The sequence below is a fragment of the Hydra vulgaris genome, chromosome 10 (genome assembly GCF_038396675.1).
Source record: "Hydra vulgaris chromosome 10, alternate assembly HydraT2T_AEP".
In the NCBI taxonomy this organism is placed as follows: domain Eukaryota; kingdom Metazoa; phylum Cnidaria; class Hydrozoa; order Anthoathecata; family Hydridae; genus Hydra; species Hydra vulgaris.
The window spans coordinates 9,059,855-9,072,438 of NC_088929.1; the positions used below are offsets into that span (position 1 = coordinate 9,059,855).

The 12,584-nt window shown below is 29.2% G+C and overlaps 1 protein-coding gene across 3 annotated transcripts in view; it reads right to left on the bottom strand.

The window, feature by feature from the left end:
* Window positions 1–1,827: 1,827 nt before the first annotated feature.
* The window catches only part of LOC136085772 (uncharacterized), a 57,539-nt gene continuing 46,782 nt past the window's right edge, over window positions 1,828–12,584 (bottom strand). The window contains exons 7-8 of one of the 3 annotated variants that reach the window (XM_065807206.1): window positions 4,368–4,520; window positions 1,828–2,080 (exon numbers count right to left, since the gene is read on the bottom strand). In XM_065807206.1, coding sequence (XP_065663278.1) covers window positions 2,067–2,080; window positions 4,368–4,520 — 167 coding nt within the window. In that variant the 3' untranslated portion in view covers window positions 1,828–2,066. Of the gene's footprint in view, window positions 2,081–2,145; window positions 2,622–4,367; window positions 4,521–12,584 lie in introns of those variants that run through there. The other 2 variants (XM_065807205.1, XR_010641164.1) reach the window with 2 other exon arrangements.

Sequence of the window (12,584 nt, forward strand, 5' to 3'; positions counted from 1 at the left end):
AAAACTTATTAAAACGGATATTAACGTTTTTTAAGTGTTTTAAAAACAATCTGTGCTTACTGAGTTGCGATCCCTCCTCCTTTTTTGTATGCTTTCCTTTAAGAAGATAACTTATAATTGGGAATTTGAAAGTTAGAGTTATTTTGGATTGATTCATCAGAACACCAAGTTTCTGTTAGGCAAATCATACTGAACAAATAATTGCAATCAATTAGGAAATGTCTAAGTTTGGCAAAATTTTGATTTATGCTTCTTATATTTATGTGAATTACCGTAAAATTATTTTTATAAGCTTCAAGTTCAGTTTTAAAAAGTTTCTGTTTCAAAATATCGAGAATTAAAGTTATCCATTTGAAAAAATTTTTAAAATCTCGTGTAAATATTTTATCGTATTTTAAAATGGCGTATTTCCTTCGCTTCTTAGTTTTTTAACTTCTTCCCATAGCATTCTTCGATGATATATTGTTTCTTGAGCGAAGTCTTCATTTATGTATAGGCCAGTTCCTTTAAGATACTTTACAGCATTGAGAATTTCGTTTTTGTCTTGGAAATATAAAAGTTTTAAGACTAATGTTCTTGGTTTGTTGTCTTCGAATTGTCCAATACAATGAGCTCGTTCAACCACCACTTCGCATTGTATTTTCAGTTTTGTTTTGAAAATTTATTCAACAGCTTTTTCGCAGTCTTCCCAACTTTCGCCTAGTGTTTCTTGTAGTTCATCTGATCTTAAGTTGTTTCTTTTCGATCGATTTTCTAGATCTATGGATTTTTTGAATTGACTTCTTTGTCATAGTATTTCTTTATTTGTGATATTTTTCCGAGATGTTATTTTCTTGAAATTTAGGCTGTCTTTAATGTCACTTAAGTCTTTCATTCATGACTTTGAAAAGGCTTTCATTCATGACATCCATGTAACAATTGTAAACTTAGTACCAGGTGATTATGCCTGTTTCCTATGAGAAAAAGTGGTGGATAGGAGTCTTTTTTTATTGTCTTTATTAAGTACATTTTATGAATCGAGAGATACAAAACTAAAACGTTTTGAGCGATACAAAACATTTTTTTCGAGAGATACAAAACAAAAGTTTTTGGATTTAGCAGGTTTTAAACTCTTTTAGTACCAAGTTTCAGCATCGCAGCATTGCACAAAGCACCGAATAAGGGTAATAATAAACGGAAACATTTTTGACACTTTTTTATTAAAAAATATCTATTAAAATTATATAAGCAACAATAAAGGTACATATTAAATAAGAAACATGAACACCCCATTTCAATATATAATTATCTATTAAAATGATAGCAATTTATTACAATTATATGTAATAATTATATATATATATTTTTTATTTATAGATATTTATTTACAATATCACAACAAACTCATTGTTTATAACTACGTAAGATCACAATATAATTTAATAATATAATTATTATCATTAAACAAAAGTATATAACAAACTTTCTCGGTTGCATAATTATCTACTGCTGCTTAAAATCCGTCAGTCAAAATTGCGTTACTATTTAATACAGAAAACATAAACTCTTATTATCACGAAGTATTTATTATAACAATATAAATATTTGTGCGCTAAATATTTTTAAAACTTGGTATATGAAATGCAATAAAATACATCTTACAAAAATCTTACATATATAACATTTTTCAATTCTGACATTCAAAAAATACTAAGAAACATTTAAATTAAATACTTTTAATGCCGGCGCTAAAAAGGTGGGGGTGGGGGCGGTTGGTGGAATAAGTCGGTAAATTAGAACTTTTTTATAGATGAATTCATTCAGTAAAAGGGGACTATTTATCTCTAATCTAAAAATTAGGGAGTTTGAGAACCTTTTTTTAAGTCGGCGAAAGTTCTAAGGCATTAGACACCTACTAGCGCCGGCCCTAAATATTTTATTCATTAATTAGAAAACTTTTATCAGTGAACAGTAAAATCAATAAGATGAAAAAATTATAAAAATTAGAAGTCCCACAATTCTATTCTTTTTGATTTTCCTCGTCAAAGAACAAAATTTAAACATCTCACATTTTTCAATAAATTGGCTTAATCAGTACTTTCTAAACAACAAAAAAATATCTATGTAAATATATTTTCTTTTTAATAACCAATTTTTTAATTACAAGTTATTTGCGAAGTTCTTACGAGTTGGTTAAATATATCATGTACTTACAAAATTATTAATTGATTTGATATGAGTAAGGAGGTATAATAGAATGGAGGGAGAACGAAGCCGTTGTTTAAAAATGTAATACAGTCTTTGTTGTATAATTATTTGAACCTTTGTAAGCTGCAACCAAAATGGATTGCTCTATTAAAAATTGGATAAGTTTTCAACAGCTGTTCGAACTATTAAGTAGTAATCATAACAAAAATCATGATCTACGTAAAGTAATTGCTTTTTGAATATCTCGATATTAGGTATAAATATAAAAGTTTTGACAATCTCCACTACTTGGTTGAAATCTTTTGCGTCCCCGTTTAGCTATAGACTTTTAACGTTCATAAAGAAGGTTTTTTTGGTAAGGAACTAATTATCTCACCAGGATTTTATTTTGTGTTGTAGTATTTTTGGTAGATTTAAAAGCAAATTGTTATATTCTAAATATAAAAATATAAATTATCTTTTTATAAATCTGGCAAAAATACTTCCAATTATTATCTAGACATTAATTAATTCAATACTAATCTAAAAATGTAATATCAGTCGTTCAAAAAGCACAACATAAAAAAACAACAATACACTAACTTTAAATATTGTTTATTTGTAAAAGATAGAATTTTTTCGTTGCAAGTAAAAGATGGCATTTTTTAAACTTCCATCTTTTACTTGCAATGCTTCAACTGTTTATGACGTTTTGAAACAATACTATTAGATAATTTTTGATAAAAGTGGAATGTGATAGGATAACTTTAAATTATGATAATTACGTAGTGTTTAATAGAAAATTATGTTACTACTAAGACTGTTCCTTGGTAAATGACGTACTTTAACTTCGTTCTCCGTCCAGTCAATTATACCTCCTTAGTATAAGTTAAGGACGTCACTAACATCACGGGTCACTAACAGAAATGCTCAAATATTAAGTGTTAGTTCCATATTATTTTTCTTAATAATATAGAACTTTCTTATTAATATAGGATGAGTGTTTATTGATAAAAAAATTCTGTTAATAGCCAGATTAAACTTTGCATCTTCCATCACCATCTCCCTTTTCACATGATAATAAAAACTCTCCTTACTAATATAAGATGATAAATTTTTGCTCAAACCATGGGTGGTGAAACTCAAGAAAACATTTGGATGATAAAAGTATCTTTAACTACAATTTTTGGCGTTGTTTTACTATAAAATTTTATGTATTTTATATGTTTACATAATGATAATATATATTTTTATTTATAAAACTTTTCATTGAATAGTTTTATGAAACATAAAACATAAATGTACTTGAATAACCCTCTTTTCCTCTATCTTTCATATTTTACAATCAAACTTAAGATTAATTTCTTGTTGTATATTTATTTTGCCTCAACAACTTTAGAGATTCAAAGACACTCAAATTGAAATCTGAGATATTTTGGTTTACTTAAAAAACTTACAAAAAATTGCTAGGATATTTCAAAGATAAAAATGTAAAAACTGTTTTGATTGCAAATACTATAATAGAGCAGTTAATAAAAAAAAAATTGGAAAGTTGAAACTCCCTCCTTCCCTGTTGCCACGTGTACTTTTGAGCCCCCATCCCCCTAAAAATCACTGTTGCCATACGTACTTTTATTACCCACCCCCTCCCCCACCCTCTTATTTTATGAGTTCAAAAAAATTTTAATTTAGAAAAAATTGTATAAATTAAGAAATATTTTCAATTTAGGGCATACCTACTTACAAAATTGATCATACCCCCTCCCCTCTATTACTTAATTGAAAACCCAGAGGTCCGAGGTTTGACCAATTAGCGACATTTGACCTTTGACCGTACGGACTTCTGGAAGCACCTCAGTAACTACATAAAAAAACATAAAATACATAAAAAGTTATGAACAACGATGAGATGGTTTAAAAAAAAAAGTTGTTTTTTTCAAAAACATTTAGTTATTAAGAAATACTTATTAATTGCGATAAATTAGAAAAACAAACATTACTAAGGAATTTTTTTAATTAGTGGCTAAAAAATTTTTTATTGAACACTCCCCACCCCCCACGCTTTCGTACGCTACAAAGACCTTCTTCTATGAAGAACCTGTTTCACATGAAATCACTGGAGTTTCAACTTTCAAAGCTTTTGTATGAACTACAAGCAAACGTACTTAAGGACTTGAAAGAATAAAGAAAAAAAAAGATACCATCAATATAGTTTTGTTGAATTTGACTAGCAGTTAATGGTGTAGCCCACATTTTAAAGTTATCAACCCAGAAACGCCCATAGGCAGGATTTTCTCCACCTTGAAAGTATGAACCAGTTGATTTAGACCAAGTAGTTAGTGAAACAGTGTCCACTATGAAATAATACAAATTAGAAATTGAATCATATTAGTAAATAAGGTCAGTCAAATAATAAGACCCAAATTTACAATATGCTACCCATTTACCAACTTATATTATAAAAAAATATATATTTATATGTTATATATAAAGACAAGCATATATTATATTTATAAATATATATATATACATATATATATATATATATATATATATATATATATATATATATATATATATATATATATATTATAAATATATTAATAATAACATATATAATCTATATATATATATATATATATATATATATATATATATATATATATATATATATATATTTATATATACATGTATATATATATACATATATATATATATATATATATATATACATTTATATATATATATATATATATATATATATATATATATATATATATAATAAATATATATATAATCTATATGTATATATATTATCATATATGATATATATATATATATATATATATATATATATATATATATATATATATATATATACATACATATATATATACACACACATATATATATATATATACATATATATATATATATATATATATATATATATATATATATATATATATATATATATATATATATATGTATATATATATATATATATATATATATGAGCTAATTGATGTTGTTTTCTTGTACCAAGTTATGTACTTGTACTAAGTCTCTTGTTCTATTAGCTTATTAACTAATCAATTAGCTCCATACATCGAGCACTCTTCTCAAGTCGTCTACACAATGAAAAAAACTAACTTGAATTATTCAATCAAGAACATTCCGATTCCATCAATAAAGAACTACAAAATACAATTACTTGATAAAACCGAAGCATTAATTAAAAGAATGAGATGGAAAGCTTTCTTCTTTCTTAATAAAGATCAAAAAAGTAAGGAAAATAATTTTTATAACATGTCTGCATTTGAAAACGACCTGATAGATCTTATAAAAAACATTAAACTTCGTAAAGTATACAATAATTTTCAAAACAAGTTAAAAGATGACATATCTACCATACGCAATAGTAAACTTACATATACTTTTTCCGATAAAACATCCAACTTATATAATATATCTAAAGAAAATTATACCCATTTGCTTACAAATGCTATCACCTCAACATACAGAAAATCAAATACAAAAATAAAAAATCAAATAAATAAAGGGAAAACGGATATTAAAAAATCACGACTTTATAATAAAATCGACATTAATACTTCTTCAAATTGTTTTATAAAATTAAAAGATCATAAAGAAAACTTTACAAATAATCTAACTGTCCGTTTATTAAACCCTGGCAAAAATGAAATCGGAAGAATTAGTAAAGTTATACTTTCCAATATAAACTCTGAACTTGCAAAGAAACTTCATCTCAATCAGTGGAAAAAAACCCAAGATACCACAAACTGGTTTAATTGCATCAGTGATAAACGCCTTTATAAATTCCATATTTTTGATATTGTTGATTTTTACCCTTAACAGAAAAACTACTTAATAACGCCATTCATTTTGCCGAGCAGCATCTAAACATTGACCCTAAAAATAAAGCATTGATCTATCACGCAAGAAAAGCATTATTATTTAATGATGATCAAGTTTGGATTAAAAAATCAAGTGGTTTATTCGATGTTTCAATGGGAGCATTTGACGGTGCTGAAGTTTGCAAACATGTGGGAATTTATCTTTTGTTTCAAATTGCACATTTTTATAATGTGCAATTTGAAACAAAATATAAACCGAAATCATTTTAAAATATAATTTTAAAATGATTTCGGATTATATCGCGATGATGGTTTAGCAATTTTTTAAAAAATGAGTGGCCCCAAAATGGAAAAAATCAAAAAACTTTTTGTTAAAATATATATAAAAAACGAACTCACTATATCAATACAGTGCAATATGAAAATTATAAATTACCTTGACGTCACATTAAATCTCAATGACCATATTTTCCAACCATATTTTAAGCCCGGAAATTCTTTAAATTATATTCATGCTGATTCAAATCACCCGCCTAATATTTTAAAGCAGCTGCATTCAATTGAGTTAAGATTGTCTGCAAATTCGTCAAGTGAAGAAATTTTCCAAAGATCTACTCCTATGTACAATGACGCGCTACTAAGATCCGGTTTTAATCACAAACTTTCATACCACCCTAATTTAAATTTACCTCATACCAAAAACCGTAAACGCAAAATCATATGGTTCAACCCTCTATTCAGCAAAAATGTTAGCACTGATAAAGGAAAAAGCTTTTTTACCTTGATCAACAAACACTTCCCAATAAATCACAGACTTTTAACAGAAACACGATAAAAATAAGCTATAGCTGTATGCCGATTATGAAGTCTTTTTTAAAGGCACACAATCAACAAATTATGAACAACAAAAAAATTCCACCTAAAACCAACAGCAATTGCCTTAATAAAAATACCTGCCCTTTATCAAACCAATGCCTAACAAAAAACATTATATACCAAGCCAATATTAGTTCCAATAATCCTACTAACACTCCTGTCAACAAATCCTACATCGGTATAAGTGAAACATTATTCAAAATTAGATATGTCAACCATATAAAATCATTTAACATTCTAAAATAAAGAAACGACACCGAATTATCAAAAGAATATTGGAAATTAAAAGATGCCAACTTAAACCCAGTTGTTAAATAGAAAATAATTAGGCAATGCAATGCTTACAACCCAACCACGAAGTCCTGCAAACTATGCACAAACGAAAAATATGAAATTCTATTTTCGAAAAATAAAAATCTGCTAAACAAAAAAAAGGGAAATTCTATCCAAGTGCAGGCATTGAAACAAATTTCTTCTCGCCCTATTTTACAGGTGATTGAACAATTTTCTAATTAGTTAAATATTGTTTGTTTGTTTTGACGTCAGAACTCATTCCATTGCTTTGTTATGTTTTTTCTGTCAATTTCTGTATTTTGTATTTTTTAACGGTTTTTTCTTAATTTAAAGAATAAAATATGGCTGATGATTGCTGAAGGGCATGAAACTTTAAGTTCCATCACAAAGTTGTATTTTTTCAAATAATCAAACTCTTTATATATTAATACTGATCTATTTTGTAAACAATTTACTCAATATTGATCACTCTCAAACGAACAAGAGACTTTGTATCATAATTTGGTACAAGAAAACAACAAAAACTGTTCTTCAAAAACTAGGTTGCTCATCAATGCTTCTTTATGGAGATTTTAATCTTAAAGAAACATTTCACAAATCCATTGAAAAAGGAAGTGCTGTAGCAACCATTGCCTATGTAGCCCACAAGCATCCAACCGATCTAAAATTTCAAGAATGTCTCAATGAGCGCCATCTTACTCAGCTGGTTACATTTCCAACATATCGCCAGCATAGGAATGTCCCTTTTAGTAGCACACTTGACCTAATAATCTCAGACAAATAATCAGACAAATCTCTTGACCTAATAATCTCAGACACTACCAGATTCAATTCTGTGCGTGAAATTTACCAGATTCTAGTTAAAAACTACAACGAAGCAGTCATTAAATTCATTCCAACAACAACTTTACCGTTCTATAAAAATCAACCGTTGTGGATTACGCCAGAAGTAATTGAAACTATCCGAAGAAAAGAGAAACTCTGGGGTAATATATTGCAGCTGGTCGCAAAACACATGAGTAACTTCGAGCAAAACATAAACTTGCTTGCAAGTTAGTAAAGAAGGCCATAAATAAGACAGCAACGGACCACGAGGAGAAGCTCATCAAAGATTCAAAATCTTTCTCAAAAAATTTGCATGCTTATGTCAGAAGTAAACATGAAGTCAAAGGTTCTCTTCGTTCAATCGAAGATGACAATGGCACTATTACAACAGATATAAACATAATTTGCTCCACCCTCAATAACTATTTTCAGTCTGTCTTTGAAACTGAACCTGATGGCAGTATGCCAACAATTCACGATCGTACTCAAGCAACATGTAAAATTAATGAAAATTGATTCACAATTGCAGACGTTCAAAATCATCTCAGCAACCTTGAAGAGACTAAATCAATTGGTGCAGACGAAATCCATCCACGACCTTTGGAAAAAATCTAACATTACTCCCATCTTTAAGAAAGGGAGCAAACTTAAAACTCACAATTATTGACCATTCTTCCTCACTTTAATACCGTGCAAAGTAATGGAAAGAATAGTTCACAAACATATTATGGCGCATTGTGTGGAAAACAATCTAATCTCCAAGCATCAACACCGTTTTCTTCGTAAAAAGGGATGTCTGACTAACTCCTCGAAGCTCATGATATACTTACCGAAGCTATACACCAAGGTTACAGTATTATTTACACTGATTTTGCTAAGGCATTCGATAAAGTCTTGCGCAAATGTCTTCTACATAAACTGAAAGCATACAGCATTCACAACAAACTGCTACTTTGGATCGAAATGTGACTAAAAGATCGTAAGCAACATGTTGTCCTTGGAGAACAATTTCTGAGTGGAAGAACGTCACAAGTGGATTTCCTTCAGATTCTGTCTTAGGGCCTCTACTTTTCATTTTGTTTATAAACAATCTTCCTGAAAGTACCGTTCTGAAGATATTACTATACGGTGATGACAGCGAAACTATTGGGATCATAAAGTCAGCATCAGACATCACAACGCTTCAGGCAGACATTGATAACGCGGTTACATGGTCAAATACTTGGCTCATGCACTTTAACATAGATATATGTAAGGTGATGCATGCTGGTTGTCCAAAAGAAACGTTTATCACATGAGTACTCCATGAAAACCGCCGATGGCATGCGCCACACAATTGCAACTACAGCTATTGAAAGTGACCTTGGAATTCTCATCTCAAACAACCTGAAAGTCAGAGCACAAGTTGAAAAAGCAGCATCCACAGCCGATTAAATCAGTCTTTAAATATTACACTAGAATCCTGTTAACTCGGACTTTGAATGGGTATATATATTTTGTCCGACTTGGCGAATATCGAGTTAAGTGAAGCTTTTGGTATGCAGAAAGAATTCAAGGGGAATTTAAAGTTTGTTTGACTTAGTAAAAGTCAGATTTATCCAGGCTTCGAATTAACGGGATTCTACTGTATAATTATTTTAAATACCTGGTCACATAACGTTTTGCATTGATAACTTAGCATCTGTGGGACATGATTTCAACTAATTTTGTCAACAAGCTAACTTCCAGCGAATTCCAACCATTTAAAAGTGTCAAAAATAATTCATCTCATATGCCTAATATAGTATAATATCTAGATTCTAATATAGACCAAAGATTCTTAATTGGATTAATATCAGGCCACTCAAAGGTAGGTATTCCAACCTGTTGTACATATCTTTTTTTTTTCGCTGTATGCTTTGGATTATGGTCTTGCAGAAATATAAAGTTTCCATCTGGAAAGAGATGTGTTTTAGACATGAGGACACTGTATATATGCATATATATATATAAATATATATATATATATATATATATATATATATATATATATATATATATATATATATATATACATACATACATATATATATATATATATATATATATATATATATATATATATATATATATATATATATATATATATATATATATACATACATATATATATATATATATATATATATATATATACATACATATATATATATATATATATATATATATATATATATATATATACATACATACATATATATATATATATATATATATATATATATATATATATATATATATATATATATCTATATATATGTATGTATGTCGATCACAGCCTTGCATTTTCGAGGCATAGATTCGATCAGGTGATCAATGAAACTTTGTGGAATCGCTGCCCAGGCCTTGTTCAAACAGTTGATCCTTATTACGAACACCTTCACGATTAATTCTGCGGTTGACGATCTCCAACAGGTTCTCGATAGGGTTGAGATCCAGAGATTGAGGCGGCCAATCCATCACTGATAGGTAGTTGTCTTGAAACCACTGATTGACTACTTTTGCAGTGTGTTTTGGATCGTTGTCTTGCTGAAAAACCCATTTTATTGGCATATTCCATTCAGCATGAGGTAACATAACATCTTTCAGGATATTTTTATACATGAAACGGTCCATTATTCCATCGTTTCGATGTATTGGACCAAGACCGTTGGCAGAAAAACACCCCCAGACCATTACATTGCCTCCACGATGCTTCACGGTCTTATGGCAGTAACGTAAATCGAGACGTTTTTCGGCCGGTCGACGTACACGGCAAATGTCATCGCTCCCAATGATATTGAACTTCCATTCATCACTGAACAGGACAGTTCGCCATTTCTGCACATTCCAGTCAATATGAGATGTAACAAACAGGAGTCTTTTCTTCTGGTTTTTTAGTGAAATCAGCGGTTTCTTTGCAGGGCGCCGAGAAAACAACCGGCTTCAACAGCACGTCGTCTGATTGTTCGGTCCGATACAGACAGCTCTAATTCCTTTTGTATCTCGACTGATGATATCCAAGGATCCTTCTTGACGGATCTGACGATCATAGAATCCTCTCTAGAAGTGGTGGAGCGCGGTCTTCCACCTTTGTTATCTGCTGCCAACTTCTCCATAGAACGATATTTGGAACATAGTCTTAATACGGTCCATTTTTTCACGCGATATTTATCACAAATACTTTTTTGTGAAATTCCACTTACGTAATCGCCAATAATTTTCTTTCTTAATTCCAATTCAAGACTGTCGGGAGCCATTTTTGCACTTGAAGTCATAAAAATAATAAAAATAAATAATCACGCTTCTCAAGGCTTACCGTGTTACATTTACCTTGTGATGATACAATAAGGCCGGTGGAACACAACGTCTTGGTTGGATGTAGACTGTATTAATGTAATGAAACACTTGTTGTATTTCACTTCTTGTATTGATGTTCTTTGATAAAACACTTTGATAAAACTCACTTTGATAAACTGTCTTGATAATACTGACTGATTGACTTCCATATATTGACTGAATTACATGTCGATTTACATGTCTCTTATATAGTAAAATGAACCTGTGAAACCCTTTTGGAAACTTCTGGAAACTTCTGGATACTTCCTTTGATTATTAAAAAACTTCCGTGACGTTGACACGGACCAAACTTAAGAAAATGAAACAAACCAAAAAAGTTGCACTTGTTTTGTCCGCTGCAAAATGGCACTTGTCAACGAAATTCTGCCTGTGTGCTGTCACCTATCAGCTGATTGCTCATGTCATGGCATGCTATGACTCCAGACTCCTGAACTGTTTGGTGTGCTAGTATAATTCGTTTCGTTTTTAAGACATGTAAAATTAGGAACACCTTTTAGCATTGTTCGATGTTGGTTGCAAATGTTTTGTCCAATACTGCATATACATATATATATATATATATATATATATATATATATATATATATATATATATATGATTTTGAAAACTTGACCACGAGTGGTAATATGTTTAACAAATGCGCATATAATAAAGTTGAAAAAAAAGATTCATAGCAACGCTTTGCAGTAACGTAAACAAAAGAAAAAATAATTAATTTGTTTATTTAAAAATTTGATATAATTTTTTATTTTATTCAAAGACATTTATAATAAAAAATACATACTTATATAAATATAAAAAAATACTATTATTCATTAATATTTTTGTAAAAAATTGTTAGCAATGATTTTTTACTTTAAATGTGTTTTAATAATATAAAAACATAAGATCATAAAAACATAAAGCAGAAATAGCTGATAGACCGGTCTATCTGCTATCTCGGCCTATAATAAAATTGAGTTATCTGCAATCTCCACATAAAACAAAATTAGACTATCTGCATTTTCTGCCAGCTTTATTTTTGAACTATCTGCATTTTCCAGATGTTCAAAATTTTCATTGCGTGAAATTTTGTGACTTGAAAAATGCGATTTCACTACAAATGGGAGATCTAATGATAAAAGTTGTTACTAGTATATTTCAAATAAGAAAACAATAATTTCATTA